This window comes from Teleopsis dalmanni, chromosome 2 (assembly GCF_002237135.1).
Source record: "Teleopsis dalmanni isolate 2A chromosome 2, ASM223713v2, whole genome shotgun sequence".
Taxonomy (NCBI): domain Eukaryota; kingdom Metazoa; phylum Arthropoda; class Insecta; order Diptera; family Diopsidae; genus Teleopsis; species Teleopsis dalmanni.
In genome coordinates this window covers 120,267,457-120,292,808 of record NC_051847.1, presented here as the reverse complement: position 1 = coordinate 120,292,808, position 25,352 = coordinate 120,267,457, and the positions used below count along the sequence as shown (strand labels likewise).

Genomic DNA, 25,352 nt, shown 5'->3' with positions numbered 1-25,352 from the left:
TGTATATAACATAACATATATATTAATATTATGAAATAGGTATAACGTTTATTCAAAGACTAAACATAATTATTTTTAAAATGTGTTAAAGAAAAAAATTAAGCAATATTTTATTCGTTTTCGAAATACATTTTTGTAATTTTATTTTATTGCGTTTTTGTTTGTTTAGTTTCGTAATTGTAAACACTTAATTTAATTTAAATATGAATTTTATAGACCGTAAAAGTTAATTTAGTAAAACATACGACAAAATATACACTATATATCTGCTCCGTTTAAGATATAAATTGCTGCATGCTTGTGTGTATATATATTTATTATTAATTTGTATATATATAAATACTTTTTATCGAATTTTATTTTAATTAGATTGAGAAGAAAAACTTTTAGTAAAACACGACACATAAGAGGCAATTTTTTTTGCAACTGTTTAAATACATATATATTGAAGTTTTTAGATTTAATTAAATATTTTGATTTTAAATGTTGCTTTTTTTTAAATATACTTCACAATACCACTGAAGATGGTATTTGTTTTCCTTTGAATACATGTTTTTATAAATAACATGCTCATGCGTTCACAATAAAATTTCCAATAAAATATTAAGAATAAAGATAATTTATGTAATAAATATAGTAAAAGCTTAAAATTTAATACATAAAATGCTATAAAGACGACGACGACGACAAAGTTTTCGATAATTAATATACACAAATGCGAATACGACGAATAATACGAGTACGAGTATAAGAGATCAAAAAGTGCGCCAAACGTTATAACAAATGACCACGACGAGCGCCACCGTCACAATTCATATGTGATGTTATTGTTCATTTGGTCGCGTGTTTTACGTGACTTAAATGGTGCAGAAAAATGTTCAAAAGCTGTCTCTGCTGTAAAAGACGACGAACGCAAGCGATAATGCGGCACAGAGCTGGTATGACCTCCGGAGCTACGTGATCGTTGATACGGTGGACGTGAAAATGAAGTGCTATATGGTGCGTTTGAGCTGTGTCCACCACCAAAACAACGCATGGCAGCACATATTAAAGTACACCAGCGCCATGAGGAAAACGTATAGAAATGCGGTGCCGTCTTAGGTAACAAATGTTGTCGACTTGTGTGCAAATACGGATTGTAGTTGGAGCGAAATGAGCTGTCACTACTATTGCCACTGTCAATACTGCTTTGCAGTAGTGACATGCGAAAAATATTCCCATTGTTAAAATACGATTGATCATCGAAATCATTGTCAGAAAATCCTATGTTGTTACCTGCACATGTTTGATTATCGAAATCTCGATCAATAGATACAGCGGGTGTTATAATCATAAATTGGCTATATTTAGTGCGATACGAACGATTTGATGTAGTACAATTGGCATTAATAGATGTCGATTGATGTTGCTTCTGCTGCTGCTGTTGTTGTTGGTGGTGGTGATGATTAGCAATGGAGTTTAGAAGCGTTTGATTTGTATCGATTGAGGAAAATGAATTGCTAGACGAAATTGGTGATATATCACCGCCATTGCTAATACCAATGCCACTTCCGGTGGTGCTTAATATTCCTGCTTGATTGATAAATGTGCCTGCCGGAGATGGTTGTGTTGTGGTCACTTGTTGATGATGATACTGCAGTTGAAGTGGCAGTGAATGTTGCTGTTGCAGTTTTGGGTGATGTGCTGAATTATGATGTTGCTGTTGATGCTGTGCTGGGGATGTTGTGGTAGGTGTTGAACCAACTGATGGCATCCATCATCTCGTTTCTTCAGCTCCACTACTGCTGTCCTCAGGTTTAACTATTTGATAAGTTATCAAGTATTCTGGATAGGCCTAAATTTTAAAAACACATTTAATGAACGTATAAATCCTTATTCATATTAAGGTTTAAAATGTTGTACAGGTTTAAATTATCATAACTATATTAGATAAGGGTACAACATTACTTACTTGTTCTCCTCTGTAGACAACATATTCAGCAAAATGTAAGCCGCCTGCTGAAGGACGACCAATGACGGAATGGTGACCTGGTGGAGCATGTGCCATTTTCATTGCGCTATATTGCAAAAAGGATTTTCCAAGTGCCACTCGACATAATAATAGTTGCCTACGATAAAAGGAAGCAATACTGAATATGCATTTTTAAGAATAATGTATTATTTACCTTGGGCAAACATAGCATGACTTATCCTTATGTGATGGACATCCAATTCCACCACCTATTCCGTAAACATATTGATTACTTTTAGAACTGTGCTCAGCAAAATAAATGCCTGCTCCAAACATGCCACCTATGTATGCGTGACGCTCGTCGAATCCTTTCTGCACTATAGCATTAATGAAAGGACTACCATGAAATAACATGCGTTCATTGGCCTGTAAGGTATTTTCTTCTGAGACCTCTTGACGACGATGTGCGTAACGTTCCCATAGTTTTCGGTTTTGCACTTTTTGTACCTAAAATAATGAATATAATAAAATAAAACGTGTATTAAATGATTATGTCTACACACTCTTATAATATTATAGCGTATAAAATAACCGCCTGCTTGACCATTATCACGATGTTCACGTATTGTTGCTTGCATTTCTTCTTCAACTGCTAAAAACTCTTTGTCATCAGGCAATAAATCTACTAGCAATGTACCTGGATTTACATTGTTACCGATCCCTTAATAAAAAAGAATATAAATATAATATCAATGCACATAGAAAAATGAAATGATTAAACTCACCTGTTGATGACCGTAATTGTGCTATTCCTTTAAGTATTTTGTGCCTAAATCCGTAAGCAGAAACTCCCACCTGTTTCAAATCTTCATGGCCCATTTCCGCAAGTATTTCCAAAGTAATTTGCTCTCTTTCAAACAAATCAATTAAATGTTCGAGTTGTTGACTACAAAGGAAACTAGCTATATTTGTAATGGAATCTGGATCGGGTACTTCTTCGCCTAAATCACTGGAATTAGCCTCAGCCCCTTGTGCAGGACTAATACGTGTTGACAACGGTAAAGGTACAGGCACACTTAAGGTCATGGAGGCGCCAGAGGGCAGTGTAACAGTCTCAGTGGTGGGTGATAGTACCGTACAGGAAGCATTTGCAGGTGTTACATTGGGTGTACAAGCTGCTGCATTTGGCGCTGGAGAGGGGGAATTGCTTAGTAATGATTGTTGCGAAGAGCTTAAGTTTGAATTGCCCAAAGAAGTAGTCATGGCATCTTGCAATAAGCATTTAACATCGTCCGCTGTGGCCAATTCAATTGGTGTTTGGCCTTCCTGATTTTTCATATATGGATCAGCTCCATGCGCAAGCAGTAATGAACATAGTTGAGTACGTCCTTTCTGTGCTGCTTCATGTAAAGGTGTAAAGCCCCATTTATCGGTTGCATTAACCACAGTCTTATGCTTAATTAATAGAGCAGCAATATCTAAATGTCCATAAGAAGAAGCGTTATGTAGTGGTATTAGACCGCCTTTGTCTTGTGCGTTTACATCAGCTCCGTTCTCTAGTAAGTATTCTGCTACTTCGAAATTATTATAGCCAGCTGCCAAATGCAATGGAGTAGAATTACGCCCCTGTGCATCACGGCAGTTTATGGTTTCTGGCGTTACCAGTCTTTGTACACGTGCTAAATTGCCTTTTTTCGCTGCATCTAGTAATGCAGAATTACCACGTAATAACTCAGCTACATCATGATCAGATTCTTTAACTAAATCTGATGGTGTAGCACCATCACGATTTTTCTTAGAAGGGTCTGCGCCATGTTTAAGCAAAAGCTTAACTATATCATATTTACCCTTGGCGGCAGCTTCATGCAATGGTGTAAATTTCCAGAGATCAGATACATTTACATTGGCACCATGCTTAACGAGTAACTCTGTAACTTCGTAGTGGCCATAAGAGCAAGCATTATGCAATGGAACTAAACCACCTTTATCGGCAGCATGCACCTCAGCACCATGTTCTAATAAAAATTCTACCACAGGCACTCTATTAAATCCTGCAGCAAAATGTAATGGCGTTGAATGACGGCCATCCAAGTCACGGCAATTAACAGTATGTGGATTTGCTAGAACAATACGACGCACCGTATCCAAATCACCTGCTTTTGCAGCTTCTAATAAGTGCGTTTCTGTATCTGGAGGATCCTTTAATATTTTAAGTACATTATCTGAAGCTAATTGTGCAGCTGAATAACCTTCAAGAGATATGATGGTTGTATCAATCGAGTACGATAGCAGTAAACGCACCGCCTGTTCATCTCTAGCACATTTGTGTAGTGCTGTTTGGCCCAGTCCGTCCAAGGCGTTAACTTTGGCACCATTTTTAAGTAATGAGTCCATTACATCGTAATGCAAATGCTCGGCAGTCAAATGAAGAGGGGTAAGGAATGCTTTGTTCTTCTCATTCAAAAGTGATCCCTTACGTATCAGAATTTCAGCAATCTAAGGAAAAAATATATGAATTTTTCGTTAAAAAAAATGTTTATAGTATTAGTTATATATATATAACTATATATAGATAGTTTACATTTCATATCTAATAAATTATATGATAATATAGAAATCGACAAGTAATCATATTCAAGCAAACTTATTTAGTGATTTATATTGAAAAATATATTAAATGTGTTACCTGTTTTCTTTTAGGATCAATAGACACAGCAGTTATATGAAGTGGTGTATCACCGGAGTATGGATGTATAAAATTAACAGTTTCGGATGACAAAAATTTTTTAAGACGAGGTACATCGCCTTTTTTGCATGAATCTAAAACGCAATGTCCTTTAAATTCATCTGGAACAAAAAAAAACATTACATTTGCATTGAAAATAATTTGCAAAACAGAATAAAAAACTATCACTTACATGTTATTCGTTCTCGCAGTTCACGTGTTGGCGCAGAATCTATAGCTGATTTGTTATGGCAGTTAAGCAGTGTTGGGTCAGCACCTTTGCTCAGCAAAAGGCTGCAAACTTCAATTCGACTTTTTGAGGCAGCTTCATGCAATGGTGTAAAAGCCCACAAATCATTTGCATTTACATTGGCACCCGCTTTAATCAACAGTTTTGTAACTTCGAAGTGGCCATAGGAACAAGCATTATGTAGAGGTACCAGACCGCCTTTATCCTTGGCATGCACATCAGCTCCATTTGCTAGCAATATTTCTACAATGCCTATGCGATTATAACCAGCAGCTAGATGTAATGGTGTTGAACGTCGACCATCACTAGCGTGACAATTAACATTTAATGGCGTCAACAAAGTGAGTAAACGATCTTCAGCCCCAGAACGTGCAGCTTCAAGTAGTTCATCTTTACGATATTCACCAGTGAGTACCGGTCGAGTGCTATCATCTGCTAATTCCAGTGGGGTTTTCTGTTCCGAATTGCGTATATTCGGGTTAGCGCCATGTTGCAATAGGGCAATGCATACGTCGACTTTTCCCTTGCTAGCTGCCTCATGTAATGGAGTATAATTCCAATTATCCGTTGTATTCGGACTGGCTCCGGCTTTGAGAAGTAAGCGCACAACCTCGGCATGTCCAAATGAACACGCATTGTGTAGCGGGTGTAGTCCCCCCTCATCACAAGCTTGTATTGAAGCGCCACTATTCAAAAGAAACTCAACAACCTCGCGTCTGCCGTAACCTAAATGCGATAAACAAAAGTATACAAAAAATAACAAAAGTTAAGTAAAAATCATTTGACCATATAGCAATGTCAGGTACAGAAGAAAAGCGTTAATTACACAAATTATATGTGAATGAATAGAGCTGATATGTTACCTCCCCCTTCTGTAGCATATAAACGATACTTGTATAACAATTAAGCCGACAAGTGTGAAAAGTGTATGTCGAAGAAGAAAGTAAATACGTAACACAACTAATTCGAACAATTTTCGATTGCAAGGTTGTCGGGCGTTCTCTCATAGTTTTCTTCTGCGTTCATGGGAATTTATTGCAGTTGACGTGCTTTTCCGGAAATATATGTGAACATGTATACGCGGGAGATTAAGTCGACTTTAGTGAACATGAAGTCGAAAACGGAAATCGTGCATTTGTCACGTGACTAAACAGCTTAAAGTTGATTTAAGTTTATGGTATGTACGTATTTGTATAGATTTCAAAAATGAAAACGTTGAGATAAATAAATATTATATTACGATATAATTAAAAACTATTTTAAATATATAAGATCATTGAAAGATTCTCATATTAAGATTGGCCATACAGCTTTGATTGATCTCTGATTGAAGATTAGTCATAGTAATCACACATCTTAAATCGCATGTATTTTAATATAGAATGAAACAATAATATATATTGTATAATATATAATATATATAATCGATTTTATCTAATTCATATCATAAAGAAGTAGTAATCATATTTCTAGAGCATTCTATATTGACGGTATCTTCAATTAAATTTAAAAAAAAAAATAATATGGTCCAATCACGTTTCTTGAACATAAACCTATAGTATGATTTAGTCCGAATAGATTTATTATTTTTGTAATAAATTTTAAAAACTTCATGTTATCTAACTTCTGCACTGTTATCTGTTAGTGGTTATTTGCCAAACAATAGTGAACACCTGACAGTTGGTAATGGTGAGAATATAAAAAGCGTTTAAAAGATATATAGTGCTGATTTGATTATTCCATATAAATCTACTTAAATCCGTTAGAGCGACTTCAAGATCATTTTAATTAAACTTGAACGAGATAAGAATACGATGACATCTTTTGTTGGTGCTGAGGGAATTTTATATTAAATTTGTAAGCGTTCTTATTGAATTTATTGATTTAAATCACTACTTCAGTATACTGCGTATGACCCCAATAATATTCAGATTCAGAAAATATTAGATTGACCCGTATTACAAATTTTTAAACCCCATTCTGCCATTTATTTTATTATAACTCACAAAATACTATCATATGGTTGCAAAATCCGAATCTAAAAGAAATCTCTTTGGATCCCACATGTCAAATGCATTATAGTCATAAAACGAATTGGAAATCCTATATATATTGTAGAAATATTGTTATGTTGGCAAAACTTTAATTATGCAATTTAAATATTATTACTGCTATTAACACTTATGATTAAATATCGAACTTTACGAACTTTCATTAAACTATTATATTGCATCAGTAATCCAAAATAGTATTGTCTTATGTGAGCGACTATGGCGTGTAACTATGAAGGAGCCCATCGAGAAAGAAATTCGATAACGGAAATATAGGTGGATTGGACACACGTTACGCAAAAGCACAAATGACGTAGCACATGCGGCTCTAACTTGGAATCCGCAAGGCAGTAGAACCCGAGGACGCCCACGCAATTCTTGGCGTAGAATCATAAACAATGAAACAACTAAATCGATAGGTGAGCTGAGATATATCGCTCGAAATAGGCAGAATTGGAAAAATTTTGTACAAACTATTAGGGAATAGGCTAATAATAATAATATGTGAAACTTAGGTTTGCGCGTTCTAAGGACTCTAAGACGTATCTAAGATTTTTAAGTAGTAATATTCATGAATTGTATAAGTATTCACATTCGATGAATTTTAACAATTGAATAATATAACTCATTTGCAAAGTACTGGAATTTAGATTTCACAATCACAACTAAATTTATGTTAGAATTTTTATATATTTAATGGCAAATATATCTTCTGTGGTAATAAAGAATGCGTTTTCATAAAAATTAAATTCTGTAAATCAGAAAAGCAGATATTAGTTATTTATATTTCAGCCTAATTTAACACATAAGTTATATTGAATATTGAAACCAGTAAAACCAGCTGAGAAAGTATTATTTAATACTTTATAACAATGAACGAATGTGCCACATAATAGACCATGGGATGTGAGTTAAAATATAGAGGATGAGAATTCTAAATTACGTGGAAAATATTTAATCATTAAGGATTTAAAGCTATGCTACTTGATCATCATGGAATCAAAATATACTGACAAAATATCTCAATATTATCTGATAGGCTACGATTAAGGTTCTAGGTTTTGCAGCTTTCAGGTCCCAATCGTCTTAAGACACATTAAATATATTAAAATAATATTTTACACAGAAATAAGTATCTATGTTATGAGCACCAGGCCATTAGGAAATATATGAAAATATATCATCGGATCGACTACTTATCCGCTAATCCAGATTACATGATATTAAGATGACTGCTCGACAAGCTAGAGAAATAAAACACATTTATGGGTAATCTGCAATTGTTTGCTATTTACTTATATTTGTATCTATCATATAAATGTATCACATAAATTATGGATTAATTTAATGAGCAGTGGATTATTGTTCAATTTTTATGCAGTTACTGTTGTTATAATGAATATACGAACACATGTGTGCTTTTTCTTGGATTGTTAATATAATTTCTGTTATTTGAATGGCATTTGATCTGACCTCAATTTGAATAGATCCAGATTAACTGATTTTAACTGAACTGATTAACTGAACATTTCTACAAAACTATATGTTGTGTGCTTGTTTACATGATTTTTAAAATTGCATAATTTTATTGAATTCCTTTATACAATAGTCTAAAAATTGAAGGAAAGAAATATTGAAATAAACGTTTTTTTGTTGATTGTGCAAGAATATAAAAATCCACTGAAACAATAGTTTTAGATGACTGCATGACGCCAAATTTTCTTGACACTTTTCATTAGTTCGTCCAAGGCTCCAAGACTGAATCCGAACTGAATACAAAAAATTGTTTATAACATTTTTTATTTATTTAAAAATAAAAAAAAACAAAAACGATAAATTGGCAAGAAAGATACACGAATTATTGTTGACCTTGCTTTTGTTTTGGACATTTAAGAGAAACTCAAAGTTAAAGTAGCGCCAACAAGAATGAGTGAAATAATAGTGAATTTTATATATACGAGCTGTAGGAAAAACAAAAAGTACTTAAAAATTAGCAGAAAAGCAAAAGACTATGGCCCAGTTCTATGGAAATAGATTTGTAGATATTTTACCACACAGTTCAGCGAACATGATAGGAGGCAAAGGGGGAGAGCAGCTCTGCAGTAACAACTGCACTCTGCTTACAAATTTGATTTGCACTAAATCTCAATGGAACCAAGTTAACTAACACGCCAGTGGTGTGAATTAGCACAGTACATTGCGGTACATAATCATTGAAGTGCATATTGCTATTATTATTATTATTATTATTATTGCTAATAACAATGAAACAACACTAACAATAAAATTTATTATTCATTATGGTTTAGGTTTCCAAAAAAAACCTTTCGAATTCGGTTACTAGACGACGGATGAGTTGCATAGTTTGCGCGCTTGTAGCTTTTGTGAATGGATAGATACTTTTATACACGTTCCAACAGATTGGAATGTTTTTGAATCGTTATGCGTGAATTTCATTGCATTCGGTTTAGTTCAGTTCAGTTCAGTTCAGTTTTCTGTAAACTTTAATTAAATTTGATATTTTGCAATAAAAAAGACTTACGAATTGTTGCTTTTTTAAATATAATTTATTGCCAGTAAAATTTTATTTCAAAACTTACTATTGTGATAAGTTACTTGGGCGAATTATGCAAGCATTGCATTTAAAACAATTTCAGTTCAAATAATTTTAGTTATATTTTTTATAAATATATTTAACCGCACCATCTACGCATAACACATGCAAAAAAAAAACTTTACCTATGTTAGATATTTTTATAAAAAGAATTAATATCTTATTAATCAATTGCCATCTATGAAAAACAGCCTGTTTTGTTGATTTAATTGTTCGGTACAATTATGAAAGTCATATAATTCCTTCGATATCGTATAGTTCCCGATATGAATCGTAGGGCTATATTTATACATTTGTAGATACTTGAATAATTAATCATTTCAGATAGAATATGTTATTGGGTCAAGCGATCTTTGTCCGGTGATAGGGCTGCTATCTTGTTTAAAGTATTTGGATTTTCTTGGCACCCGAACTTTCCAGATAACACCTCTGTTAGCTACTCAGTATTTCCTCTGAGTAGCAAGATGTTTTTGAAATAGTTATCAATGAAATTATCTGAAAACCAGTCACTAAATAATTATTTTCTGGCTACAACTTCAGAAAGCGGTATATTATATATTAATTATATATTAATTACTGGGAAACTAACACAAACTAACTTCAAATTCAAAGCCCACAAAATTTTATTTTGAGACGTTCGGGTATATATAAAATATAAAGACTTTCAATAATTTAATAATTCTTGAGAACTCAATAATTTTTTTACTTAATGTGATTTTTTAAATATGGTAATAAGAATTAAATTTCATTAAAAATTTTAACCTGGTTACCGCTATAAAATTTAATCAGCTTACGAGGGCATTAACAAAAGTCCGCTTAATGGTCTACAAAATAAATGAACAAAAACAATTTCTCATAAGTTTAGTCTTCTTTTTATTTTTATCAACAAATTTTAATTAAAGGTTGATTTTTTTTTGTCACATGTGACACATCTTATGTCGGATTCGAATAGTAATGAAGAAGCAACAACAAAAATTTAATTAATTTATTGAAGTTTGGCTGACCATACAACGCTGTTTCGAGTATCACCAAGTAATCATCTTCAGTGATTTTAGGAGATAATCGAATTTTTACGGATATAAAATTAAAGTATATAAAAACAAATTATATTCGAGTATAATGATAAGTTCGCAATATATATTAGAAAATAGAAATAAAAAATTAATAGAAAATAAAAGTTATTTACTGCATGAGGTATATTAAATTGTTCAATACAAGATTCCAGCAGTATGCTCACTTTTTTTTAGATATTCCGAATGCGTATCGTAGACATTGCGTCTGGTCAACTCATCTCCTTTGCAATTACTTATCATATGTTCAAAAATCCAATTAAGAAATATGTTGATCTATACAAGTTAAAGTTTCCCTAATAACGATCACTTACAGCAATGATCAATGAACAAATACTGCAATGATCAGTAATACCATAACATAAGTAATCTTTCAGTCTCTCCGAGAAAAATCTACTGCCTAATCAGTTTTATATCTGTTAGCATATATGGTTAAACTGTCTTCTAATGAGTGATTTATCGACAGCCAACTGTTTTTAGATGAAAAATCGTCACTAAATTTCCTGTTAAAAATACCAAAAATATAAAATTTAATAAAATTATTGATTCCTGGGAAATTCAACTTTTGTAACTCAAAGTTAAAGTTACTCCAATTAAATTAAAACAATTAAACAATAAAAAATAAAAATATAATTAATTAATTCAATTACTCTACAGTTGGTTTATGATTTGTAGAAAATAAAAGGCAAGTACGGCGCTGACTCTGGGCTTCAAATTTGGCAGGACCCGAATTCGATTCCTGGTATTTGCAGTCGCAAAAAAATTATTTACGAGTAATTAAATACAAGCCCACTGATGTTGGGTATTTGGCAATACTCGAAACAGCTGTGTGGTCAGCCAAAAATTCAATTAATTAAAATAATATAAAATGAATTTTCGTTGTTGTAGTTCACTACTGCTTGAAAAACCTCTTTAATTGGGTTTTATTAAAACAAATATTTTCACTATTAAAAAATTGTCATTACTTCTTAGATCCATGTGCGAGTCGTGTTAAAAACAAAACATTCGAAACGATTCTTCATAGGCATTCTCGTTAAAGGCGTGTGAGAAGTATAAGTAATTCAAGCATTAGGCCTATCAACCATTTTTTTAAAAACCCTGACGTGGCTGTTTGTTAGTACAATGAAGGGTATTATAAGTGGACTTAAATTTTAAAATCTAAAGAGTAAAAGTCTATTGAAATATTGTGACTTAAGGTTAAATGTTTTGCCTTACTAAGAAATCGTACATAATTTATAAAACAATTACATGTGGTACCTTAAAAACATAAATCATAATTATCACCTAAAACATTTGGAATGTGTGATATTTAAATGTTAATGATTCATTTAATTAGATATATTTTAACATTTAAATGTATGAGAAATCCACAATTCCACTTCAGTAATTACGTAATTTTATATGAATGAACAGTTGTTGAAAAGTAAAAATAAATAAAATATAATAATTATAATTTAGCGCATTTTTGGTAAATACAAATGTTAAAACAGGTCTCATTTATTTCGATAATTAAGGCTGTTAAAAAATATCAAAAAAACAAAGTAAATAAAATTTTATGGGAATAACATTGACGCTATAAGGCCACGATCTAAAGCTTTTAGGGCAAAGCATTGAGAATAGATAAGAAGTAATTAAGTTAGTTAGAGAATAGAAAAATATCATATGAAATAATAAAATAATAATATGTTTAAATATATGGTAATAAAGACTTGAAATACAATTTATAGATTTAGTTTTATGTGAACTATTTAAATCGCATATTTATTATAGTAATAAGATTTCGATAAGTTTAGGTAATTAGTATTAGTATTAGTTATACTTATTAGTTATAACTATAATTGATACTTAAAGTGTAGCAGTATATCTCAACTTTTAAGTTAAATGACATAATTGTGATGCTACGGGTAGCAGCTGCTGAACTCTAAGTATGCTCAGCACAGTCTTGAATTTGAAAAAGTAGAGATTTAAGAAAAAAATGACAACGCTATCTCGTTTAAAGTCAATTTAGTATCGAATTTTATGGTCTAATGCAACTATGATAGCTCAGTAATTAATGAATGCTCATGTAAGGTAATTTAACTAGCCCAGAAAGTTGACGAAAGGAGCGCAACATGACTGGAAGCTTCGAAAACTCCTATGAGATAATTTAAGCTTTTGTCAATCGCTTCTTTTTGGACTAACGTTGTATATATCCTGATATACAGTATAATCTTAAACAGAAGTATTTGAGACTATTATTCATAGTATAAACAAAATGATTCCTTATTAATTAATTATACAATTATGCTATGATATGTTTCTAAATTAAATATAATTTGTGCAGATTGAACCAGATATTTTATTCGAATTTCCATTTGCGAATCCCTGCTGAATCGCAATTAAATCGACCCATTTCTCAAGCGGTTGATGACTGGTGATGAAAAGTCAACGATTGGATTACTTACGACAACGTTGTAAGTGATCAAATCGCAATGTGCCGGCTAAAACAGTGGCTAAGCCAGAATTGACATCCAGGCAGTGTGTGTTTCGTCTACTATGAGCTGCTTCCCTACGGTAAAACCCTTAATATGGAACTGTACTGTCAACGATTAGACCGTCTGAAGGTTCAAGGCTTGTAAACATCGACTCTCTCAATTTTTTGCCTCAATTTTGTCTCGGAACTGTACTGCCAACAATTAGACCGTTTGAATGTCAAAGGTTTGTAGAAATCAACTGTCACAATTTTTTTTCAATAGAACGAGGACTTCTATGAGAAAGCCATAATAAAATTACCTACAAAATGGCAACAAGTTATTGAACAAAACGGCGTATATTCGACCTAAATCTCTATCATTCTAACTATGAAAAATACTCCCTCAATTTTTTGCCAAAGTAATGAATTTCTTTTTCTTACCTCTATTATTTTTGATCACAACACGATTCCATTTAGCTATGTATTTATATTTATTTTTCTATATGTTTGTCTGTTAATAAATAAATTACGAATGAAATTGGTCAACTATACCATAGAGCCAACATACAAATTAACTAATATAACAAAAAAGTTCATATTTTTACATATATTTGAACTTTTTTTAATTGGAGCTGTGTCAGTGCAGCTTACAGATTTTATTTGATACGAAACCAAAGTATAGGGTCTAAATTCGCTACTATAGAAGACCGTTCCATATGGGTCATTTATATAAAATAAAAAATTTTAATAATGTTCAGAATTGGTGATTGTCTAAAATTAATTATGCAGAAGTACACAATACTATCTTATATAAATCGATTAATCGTGGCATATCCAAACTATTTAATATTAAAAATGTTTATTCAAAGCTTTTCTAAAGAATATTAGCTAATTTTACTGATGCTGCCGCTCACTAGCGTGTCTAGGAGAGTGCGATTGAGGACAGATTATTCTCTTAAAAACATAATCTACAGAATATACGCTGCAAAAGCATTGTCAAAAAAAAACCTACAATATCAGCCCTCTTTTAGTATCTTTTTGGCTACGCCTCTACTACAATCTTTAATTATATTTATACTTTTTTTATTACTTTTTACTGCGTAATCCATACATTTGAGTTGAGTTGAAGGCTGTTGTTTTTAAGAAACACAAGACACAACAATGCAAATGCAAAAATTGTGTACAAAAAAGTGGCAGTTTTGCAACAACAACAATGTCGTCTAGTGTACTACACATATATAAATTTATTGAAGTTGAAAATTGTGGAAAAAAGCTATACACTGCTAATTGAGTTTTTTAAACTAAACGTTGATTTGTAACATAACTATTTAAATGTATGGTAGGTAAATATATGTATATATACATATGTATATAAACATGTTAACACTTTTAATGTTAATTTATTTGATCGTGTTGAGAATTTTTCAACTCTGACCTATGTGTGTATGTATATCAAATTTCAAACTATTATACATGTATTTAAAAATGTTTAATACATTATTTGCTAAGATTTTCTATAACAATTTTATAAAGATTTTTTTTATTACCTACTTCCTACTAACTTCACTGAGGTTCGGTTCACTAACTCAGTGACTTTAACTGATCTTATTACGAAAAAACAACACATTATTGCTGGTAGTTGTACTAAGAAGTACTTGGCCATAAACATTATAAGTAACATAAAATTAAAATTATACTTATATGATTAAATATATAAAAAAATAAAACAACTATTTACAAAAATGAGTCATTAATTAAGATTTGAACTGAAGACGCCATGAGTACAAGTGCTACGCAATATGTAAATGAAACATTTTTTTTTGGTCTCAACTTTCTGTTTTAATTTAGATTCCCATTAACAAAAAGTGAAATTTTAATTTATTTTGTAGAAGCGAAACATTATGTTTATTGTTGTTATTGTTTCTGTTTTAAACCCAAACTTGAATTGAATAATAAAAACAGAAAACACATTTGAAATGCACATGCACAAAATGTAAATAGCGTTTACTAACGTACTTTGTATAATCTAAGTAAAGTTCAAGGGGGGAGTGGTAGGTGAGGTACCTTAACTCAGAAGGAGACAAGCAGTTCAATTCACACATTGAATGTGAATGTGTATACCGAAAGCATAGCAAACACAATAACGAAAACAACAACAACAACAATAATAGTAACAATAACCGTAGCAAAAGTAGGCCAAAGTCAAATTTATAAAAAAAAGGAAAAATATTCTTAAGAAATAAAAGAAATCACTAATATATATTATTTAATTAATCAATTTTTATATGCCTTTTTATTTGTATTTACAAAAAAATTATTTAGTTTAAAAATTCCTTGATTTATATATATATATATATATATGTTGCCATTATTTTGAGACGTCATATGCTGCACCTAGCCAAATAACAATCAATAGCTACTTTCCCTACATTTCCAATTACCAACCCCCTACCAAATACATATCTCTTGTTAGAATTTTATTTATGTTACAGCATACTTGTTATAAACCACAACAACAACAACACCACCAACACCAACAATAGGCACCCTTCCCAATTTACTGTTGAATAAGCGCAACAAGAACATATCGGGCAGCCAGCCCACAGCTAAGTTTGTATATAAATTCCGGAAGCTTTGAGAAACTAGGTCAAATCACTTGCGTCGCATGCTTGAATCGACTCAAGGACAAATTAAGCTGAGGGCACTACTGATGTATGCAGTAACAACAAACCCTGCCTACTGTATACCTCCCCATATTGGGTAGCGCATTTGCTCGTATTGTATAAACATTATTAAAGGTTATGTTTTCACTTACCTGCAGCGAAATGCAATGGCGTTGATTTGCGTCCACGTAAATCGACGGAATTTACCGTTTGAGGTGTTATAAGCTTCTTCACTTTGGCTATGTCACCAGTTTTACACGCTTCAAATAATTCTCGCAGTGGATCATTAGCCATGGCTGCGTCCAGCGTATTGAGTATAGCACGACTACGACTGGACATGGTTGCAGCACTACACCAGTCAGTGTGCAAAATACGTGGTTTTCGTGTACCGCGCCCCACCCTGCCCCAAAATTGTTAACAATTTAGCACTGAGTAATGCGCTATACTTCTATTCTTTATTTTATATTTGTATATATCGTTTTAGTTTGTTTTTCGATTTTCGTTATATATTTTAAACTTAAAACTACAATATTTTAATAAGAAAACTTTTCTTTCGTCATTTCAGTGATAGCGAAATTGTTCGTTTGTTGCTTTGCACAAATTGTATCGATTTAATTTCTTTGCAATAAGCACAAGTTTATTATTTATTTAATTCGAATTCACTACTTTTAAAAAAATATATTATTGCACTGTATATTATATTTATTTTTCAAACAAAATCAATAAATTTAAGAATTTTTCACACACCTTTGTCATCGTCGTCAACAGCTGAATTGATACGAAGTTGCCTTTCTTTTTGTTTTAGTCAATTTCTTGACAGTGTTGACAGTGTGCTACAATAGTAGTAAATTTGCAATACGTGCTATGCAGTGTGTGCCACAGCAAATAATTTAAGTCATGCAAAATACGTATAAATTGTACTTTTAGCACAAATCAAATAAAAAAAATTTATGTATATTTTTGTATTAACTAAAGATAATATATTACAAAATATATAAATAAAAGTGTGATTTTAGAATAATAATTTTTACATGAAGTACAGAAAAAAACAAAAAAGTTATTTGAAATTAATATAGTGTTGACAATAGATTGAAATAAGATTGAATAAGCTATGAATAAAATTCGTATTAAATGGTTTCAATTTAATGGTTCAACATTTTTAGTTACTACTATCGAGTGTAAACATATTTAAGATTTGTTGTATAATAAGCTTGAATTTAAATTGTATAAATTATATTTTAACATATACAGAATTACATGACATAATATCATATAAAAATCTCTTTATAATTTTGTTCGAATAGAACGAAAAATTTATGAGACAAAATAAAGAAATTTATTTTACTTTGATTTGGAGAATTAGATTTCTCATAAATCGCTTAACTTAAGTGTTAAACACCACAGGAACATCTTTGTTGTCAATTGTATTGTATTTCTTTATGGGCGAAGATTTTGATTATCGAAAGGACGCTAAAAATAATGTCGCAAACAGTGTTAAAGCTGGATTTAGTTGTCAGGCGTAGCACACATAAGAAATGTGAACTGGAGAACGCAGAATAAGTGATTAGTTATGAAAGAGTAAACTCAGAGCAAAACAACATAAAAAGAAAAATAATCTAATTTAAATCTGATCACAAAATACTTCACAGACAAAAAATTTAATGTTCATTCAAGCTGCAAAAAGTTTTCTCCTCTGTTTACGTCAATTGGTTCTTACATTACCCTTTATTGGGTGAGTAAAAATCTTGTTGAAATGCAAGCCAGATATACGCAGAGTAGCACTACCTCGAATACTCATTCAGTCGTATACAACTAATAGTTCAAAATACTATTTGTTTAAAAATGTATGAAATTCAAGTTTAAGTTGTTTAAATTAAATGCGTATATATTCAATAAGCCACACTTCGTGTTCATGAAACAATTTAAGTTATGCCAGATAATAATTTTTAATGCTATATTTATAAGAATTGCTAGTTTGAATGAAAAATAAGTAATTTATTCAAACAGAAAAATGTTGATTTAAATCATAGAAAGCAGTAAAAAGTTTGGTTTGCTTTAAAGACTTCAGAATACAATTGTGTTTATTTATACTTTATTTTAATTATAATTCTATAAATCGATAAAATAAAATGAATCAAATTATCACATTAGAATAACAATATATATATAAAATTAATACATCCATAATTATATATAACTGTATGCGAAATTAGATCCAACGAGAATGATATTTAATTGTTGTACACTGTTCTTATACGTTAAGTTTTTATGAAATTTATATCAAAAGCATTTGTATTTTTTATCAAGCAATAAAATATATTTATTGAAATTTATACATGATTAGATACAAATGAAATTATTAAATCAAGTAAAATGGTAATGTTAATGAAAATTAACTGTTTGTAGTTATTCTTTTGGTTATTAATAAAATATTTTCATTAGATATTTCAACTCTTTTTCTCTTACCTAAAATATCACTATTTAAATCTATTAATTGAGTAATGTAATTATATGAATCATTTTTAATCCGATATATTAAATACAAAACAGAAAAATATTAAAATATTTATATTATATAATAAAAACAACACCCAATATGAGAATATAAATGCTTGATGTTTCGAAACTATCTTAAGTAAAGTTTGTTAGCTAATGTAAACAAGCTACGTTTGTTATGTATGTTAATGCAAACATGCTGTTACTGTTATTGTGTATTGAGTAAATTTAAATTTTCTGGTAGTTCGATTCTGTATTATAAAAGTTTACAACACTGTTTCTTTCTCCAGCTAACATATGTTTTTTGTTTATTTTTCTTTTTCGTTGTTTTTGTACAAATTTCTTTGTTGTTTCATACGTTTCATTAATATTTCAACCTGTTCCCTTAAAAGAACAGAGTTGATAAAACTGACATGCACAGAAGAAGAACAAAATGAAAATGGCGTTTTTTATGTGAACAAGTGAAGAGAAGTGCACATATTTTATATATTAAAATAAATGAAATAGCTTAAACTAATTTAGTTACGAAATGCACAAGTGAAACAAGAAATACAAAGGCTCAAATTATTCTTAAAAATGTGCACGAATATAGTAAATTAATGCCTTTAAAATATTTAACCCAAATACAAGTGAATCAGAATTTTTCAATGCAATCAAGGTACACCGCGCTGACGTCGCACCAACAATATTAATAAACCAGTTGTAGACAACCACCAATTAAGGCTGCAATAAGTGCAAGTGAACTCCAAGAAAAGTAATTTCCAGTAATAAAAGAGAAAAGGGAAACATTTAAAAGTGAAGTAGAATAATAGCGAATAATTAATTTATCGCCCCTACACTATAAACTCATTTGTTCATATAGCAACGAAAACAACAACGAAGCCTAATACACAAATAAGTTCTGTCACGCGAACAGCAAAATGGGCCAGGTAGCCCTATGCGGCGGCTGCTGCAATAGTGGGATGCGGCCAATGTGGCTGGTGTAATTACAATTTTACGCTGCATTTTGGAGCTACTTCGCATCGCTGCGCATGAAACGCTTTACTGATTTTGTTATTTGGTATTTATCTTTGCCAAACGCTCCTCCGTGCTCTAACTATTAATGTACATTAGCGACATAAAAATTCGGCATTCGAGCATCAAATTCTCAACAAAGTTTTTCTAATTCTAATTAGAATTTTAATTTGAATAAAATCTGTTCACCTCAATTCCATGTGTGATAGTTTCTCAATTCGGCAAGTGCTTATATTATTTACAATTAGGAATTAATTTATTTTAAAATGGAATTAAAAGTTTGGGTTGAGGGCATACAGCGCATTGTGTGTGGCGTCACTGTAACCACAACATGTCAGGTATGTGAAGGAAAAAAACGATATGTGATTAATTATTGCTATGATAATTAAAATCATTTCATTTGCAATAATTTGATTTATTTGATCAATAAAATTAAATATTTCCTGTTATCCTTTCTATATACAGGATGTTGTTTTCGCTCTGGCGCATGCCACTGGAAAAGTGGGTCGTTTCACGTTAATCGAGCGTTGGCGCAATAATGAACGATTACTTGCCCCAAATGAAAATCCGTTAAAGCTCCTATTAAAGTGGGGTGAGTATGCGAACGATGTGCAGTTCATCTTGCAAAGGTCCGAAAATAAACAACAACAACAACAACAGCAACGCGGAGAATCAACAGGAGCTAACAACAACAACAACGCTGGCAGTGATAGAAATTCTACCCAAACAAATGCTGTGGTACTTAAGAAACCGTTGGGTTTAAGCAATACAAATAATAACGTAAATAACAGTAATAATAATAACATCAATAATAATAGCCATAATTCCAATAATATTAATATTGCGAATACACTGAGTGCTCAACAACAGCACTTAAATAATAATGAATTAAACTTCAATTTACCACACGACAAAACAAAAGAGTATCGCAAAAGCTTCGGGTAAATCATTTTGATTAAAAAATATTTTTGTGATTTAAATTAATTTTTATTTTTAGTGCTTACGACGCAAAACACAATGAGAACATTGGTATTGTTAAAGGAATTCCACAACGACTTAATGTGAACAATAATAACAATAAAAACAGTAACTTGTTACAAAAAAATTCTCCCACACCTCCCACAAATTCAACTGTATCATCTATACCAACTGCCATATCACGCTCACCCTCAACTACACTAAATACACAACCACAATCTTCCCCTTTGTCCCAAATCTTGCCAAAACATGAAAAATCTCATTCAAATCCTATTGAGATGTCTAGCAACTATCAGCACACAAATACGTCGAATGCAGAAGTTGGTGGTGCTTTTAACGAAAACAATAATAATATATATCATCAACTTGGTGCTCACAATAGTAAATCAATCAACGAAATTAATTTAGCTGAAGTGCGTAATGCACTTGATCGTCGCACCGCAGATAATAGTCCAATTGAAATCATGTTTACTACGCCACAACACAGTAGCAGTAGCAACGAAAATCTACTTGACATTTACAATGGTAACGTAAAGTATAATGCTTCTCCGGACTTATATAAAAACACTCCTACAATATCTGCCAATGGTGCTTTAGTGCCACCACCATATCGTGATCCGCCACCACCACGTAATAGTCCACTGCAACAGATAACACAACAGCAACCGCATCGAATGCATATCGATAATAGTTCACCTGCTGGTCAGCATGCAAATACAAATCCCTTCCTAAGCGACTACAGCAATGAGTTTGATGTGGATTTTCAAAATTTTAATAGTAATATTAATAATGTGAATGTAAACAATATAGAAGAGAGTGAAAGTATTTTTCAAGCTACACAATACAGTGATTTACTGCAGTTGATAAAGTTTCAGCGGGAAAAAATTTCAGCACAGCAATTGGAATTGAGTAAAGTAGGTTATTTCATATATAATATAGATTAATTTTTAAATATTATAATTAAATGTATACGTTTTGACTTTTAGTATGATGCTGAAATAGTGTTCTTGGAAAATAAGGAACGCGATCAGGCGCAGGAACTTGAAGCCATATCACGTGAAATAACAAAAGCAGATCAAATATTTCGACAAGGCAGTGAACAGGTATTTCAATTGTTTCCAAATTTATTGCTTTAATTAGCATAATTAACTTGGCTATGATGTTATCACCTCTATAGTAGAAGTAGTTGATTTTTTATTCTTGTTTCTATTGATTATAATAATTTTATTTTTGCAAATTTTAACATAAGTTTAATTAATAAGTGCAAATGTATATTTAATCATATAAAGCGACTTGTACGCCTTCTATATCACGATTTTATTACTCTCAACAAAATATAATTTATGCACAAAGTTGATTGAATTTATTCACACAACAGAGCACATATTATGTATGCATTTATTCTAAATGCTAAAAATAAAATACCTTCAATATTTCAATAATCTGAAAATGGGTTGACTGAGGTCATACAACATACATAGCCTCTACTATAATAATAATGAAATAACTAATTCCTTGTAGGTTTTAGCTATTGTTATTATCATTATAAACTATGATAAAATGATGTGGAATATATATTTAAATATTTTTAGTATATGCATATATGGATTCAATGTTTATCAATTTATTAAATTATTACTTTATTAAAGTATGCCTATCTCACTTTTATTAGATTTTTGCATGCATCCTTCTACAAAATGATACATGATGCATTAGTACCGCACACAGCGGGTTTAAACTAGAGAAAAAATTGTATCTTTATTGTACTGTTAAAATCATATTTCTTGACAATGTCATACTTTAGTTTACTAAATCCATCTCTAGATATGCTATTTCCGTGTCTATTTGTAAACAGCTTTCTATTGCTTAAATAATTATTTTTTTACTATATATTATATATTTATATATTTGATATAAAAAAAATACATACATAAAAAAAATTCCACGTGGTTGGAAGGCTTGTTTTTATGTATATCTATATTTCTATGTACATATATTTGTTTTGATTAGCTTTATAGCATTTTCTCTTCTTCAAACTTATTAATACCACTTATTTGTTATCTATAGTTTGATCACAAGTCTTGACTTTATCGGTGCTTTAAATACTTTGCTTTAAATTGATTTTGATATAATTTTGTTTACCAACATTCGTTTTCAAATAGTATTTTTTTTTTACTTTATTACAATACTTTTCAGTTGTTATATTATACATTATGTTACATATGTATTACGTGAGCTAAAAAGAAATCTATTATTTTCCCAATGGACGGTTTTAGTTATATAACATATATCCCGCGTTGAATAAGTCCGATCAGGTTACGCTAGATAGCGTAAGAAAGATGAGATTTCGTACGAAACAACTTTTGATAGTTTGGTAATTTTTAGAGTACGCGCGTCAAAGGTGGATACTAGCAAAGAGAAAATACGTCACATTTCACAGTTTTTCTTTGATGAAGACGAAAACGCAAGCAAGGCGGCTGAAAATGTGAATAATGTTTATAGTTCTGACACTGTAATAGTCAATCATGTTTAATTTTGGTTTCATTGATGCCATTCCCCGTTCCGGTAATTTCGATGTCAAAGTTGGACCTCGCATTGGGAGACCAATTGTCGAAAATGTCGATAAAATCATGGAAATTGCTGAGTCCGACCATTATGTAAGCACCGTTTTGATTGCCTAAGAGCTAGATATTGTACATAAAACCGTTTCGGGTCATTTGGTTAGATAAGGCTAGATACAAAAAGATGCTCGAACAACGATGTACGGATGTCACACGAGTTAATGCAAAAAAACCTCATGGACCGTTTTTCCATCTTCGAATCGCTGCTGAATTGCAACAAAATCGACTAATTTCTGAAGCGGTTGATGACTGCTATTTGGTGATGAAAAGTGGATTAAGATCACTTACCACAACGTCAAGTGATCAGGATCACATAACTTACGACAACGTCAAGTGAAAATGGACGAGGACATGTATGAGTGAAATTACCTACAAAATGTCAACAAGTTATCGTACAAATCTGATCATTCTATGATAAATAAGCCTTCAATTGTATTAAAAAATGGATTTCTTTTTATTACACCTATTATTTTTTTTGATATACTGAAACACTTCTTTTCTTTGACTAAATTGCATAAATTGTAAAACCTTTCAGATTTTCCTTTATTTTTATTTGCTTTTATTTGAGTATATCATTAAATGCTAGTTTGTCACCAATATCTATTAATTTATCTAGTGAAGTCTTTCTTTTCCACAAACTAGAATAATTTAATTTTTTTTTGTTACTTTTTACTATAATACTAATCTTTTATGAAAAATAATTTGTTTATGCACTATAAATTTTCTAACCCAGATTTCTACGGTATTATACCTCGTATACCTAATCTACAAAGAAAGAGATTTCTACGGTATTATACCTCGTATACCTAATCTACAAAGACTGGCTGGGTTAATAATAATGTGATTCCAAATAAGTGTCTCTATATTTACATATATGACTCTAAACTTGAAAATAAGAGGGTTAGGAGATGATTCTTTGAGAAATAAACCAAAAAGTATGCTTTCAACCGTCAAACCATTTTAGTAGTTTTCGGGCAGTTGTTGTTATAAAATCTCAGCAATTAAATAGTTCTGGCCATAATATTCACATTTGCAGTGATAGTAAAGCGGTCATTATATCTCTTGCTGGTGTTTTCATCACATGTTTACTTGATATCTTTCAACAAGATTTCAAAGTTTTCATGGCTAACCTGATATAAGCATCAGATCAAAAGAACATACCTATGTTTGATTGACTGGTCAGAAGTGGTCAGAAGTACTCTCTATAATATCAATCTCAGTAAATGTGGGCAAACCTTAAGCTTGAGTCAAGCTTACGAGATATAGATTACCAGTCATATTACATGTCCAAATATCCAAATAGAATAGTCGTATTGTTTTAAAGGCATGTATATTGTGTAGACAGGACGTTAAGTTATGGACTCCTTTGAACGATTACAATCATAGCTGTGTCAGTGAAAAAAGAAGAAAATGTCATTTATTTACTTTGTGACTGTGCACTATTCCGCAGAAGACGTGTATTGGTATAGAAATTCCTTTTCTGGAGTCTCTAGAATCTCTGACTAGAATTTTGGTTAAAATTTTTTAAGTCAGCTAGCAGCATGTCTTATATCTTTATTTTTTGTGTTTTATTACACAAAGGTCTACTTTTATGGGCCTGAGTGAGTTGCGTCTCATGAGAGACGTGTTGCCACTGGTATCTACCATATAACTAACTTAACTGTTATAATTTTAGTTGCAAACTCTACAATATGTAGAAGAAGAAAATGAGTTGGTAAAGCAACAAGAAAAAACTTTGAAGTCAGAAATTGCTTTGCTGCGTTCTAAATTGGCAAATTGTGAAACTGAACTATTGCAATGCAAAAATAAAATACGTATATTAATGGATGACATTGAGGTGGAGCAGAGAGCTATCACAAACAAGCAGAAGAATAATAGGTGTGTATTTAAGCAAAAACTTTAATTTGCCGTGACTTGAAGTTCTAAATGAAATTTATAAAATTTTAGGCAAAACGTGGAGCGTGATTTCTTAATGGAAATGGAGCGTATACAAAGTGAAATTGATTTAGCTATACATAATACAGACACATCAAATAAAACTGCAGAAAATTTAAAAAAAGAAATATTATTAATCGAAAATGCCATAGCTGAGAAAAAACGTCAGGTATGTAAAGTGTACATGTTCTTTGTTTCCATGATTTTGAGAATAAAATATTGCTTTTTTTCAGGTTGAGCAACTGGTCAATGAAATGAAAGAAGTTAATTTACAAAGTTTAACAGTAACAACATCGGAAGAGATCAAACATTTGTTGGAAGGTAATTATAGTTATATTCCATAAATATCAAATTAATAACTTAAAAATTGAATGATTGAAAGAATGTTTTTAAATTCTATGTTGGCATTTTCAATCACTGCAATAGACAATGTATTGTTGTTGTTGTGGAAATCTGCTTGTAAAATCCTTTTGGGGGTGGTGAATGCCATTTGGTCGTCAAGACTGATGAGTGGTTCTGGGAAGTAGATTTG

General features: G+C 31.3%; 2 protein-coding genes across 4 annotated transcripts in view; one reads left to right on the top strand and one right to left on the bottom strand.

The window, feature by feature from the left end:
* Positions 1-642: 642 nt before the first annotated feature.
* LOC119686264 (poly [ADP-ribose] polymerase tankyrase) lies at positions 643-16,727 on the bottom strand. The gene is given in 9 exon segments (XM_038100803.1): positions 643-1,834; positions 1,952-2,108; positions 2,166-2,458; positions 2,515-2,672; positions 2,737-4,447; positions 4,638-4,798; positions 4,870-5,652; positions 15,929-16,438; positions 16,524-16,727. Coding segments are annotated over 8 exon segments (4,479 nt in total). The 5' UTR covers positions 16,116-16,438; positions 16,524-16,727; the 3' UTR covers positions 643-805.
* Positions 16,728-18,658: 1,931 nt separating this feature from the next.
* Positions 18,659-25,352, top strand: part of LOC119678308 (GATA zinc finger domain-containing protein 14-like) — a 40,401-nt gene continuing 33,707 nt past the window's right edge. Inside the window, exons 1-8 of one of the 3 annotated variants that reach the window (XM_038090070.1) lie at positions 18,662-19,067; positions 19,135-19,624; positions 19,752-20,227; positions 20,284-21,178; positions 21,251-21,367; positions 24,561-24,763; positions 24,833-24,989; positions 25,054-25,141. In XM_038090070.1, the coding sequence (XP_037945998.1) occupies positions 19,553-19,624; positions 19,752-20,227; positions 20,284-21,178; positions 21,251-21,367; positions 24,561-24,763; positions 24,833-24,989; positions 25,054-25,141 (2,008 nt within the window). In that variant the 5' untranslated portion in view covers positions 18,662-19,067; positions 19,135-19,552. Of the gene's footprint in view, positions 19,625-19,751; positions 20,228-20,283; positions 21,179-21,250; positions 21,368-24,560; positions 24,764-24,832; positions 24,990-25,053; positions 25,142-25,352 lie in introns of all 3 variants that reach the window. The other 2 variants (XM_038090071.1, XM_038090072.1) reach the window with 2 other exon arrangements.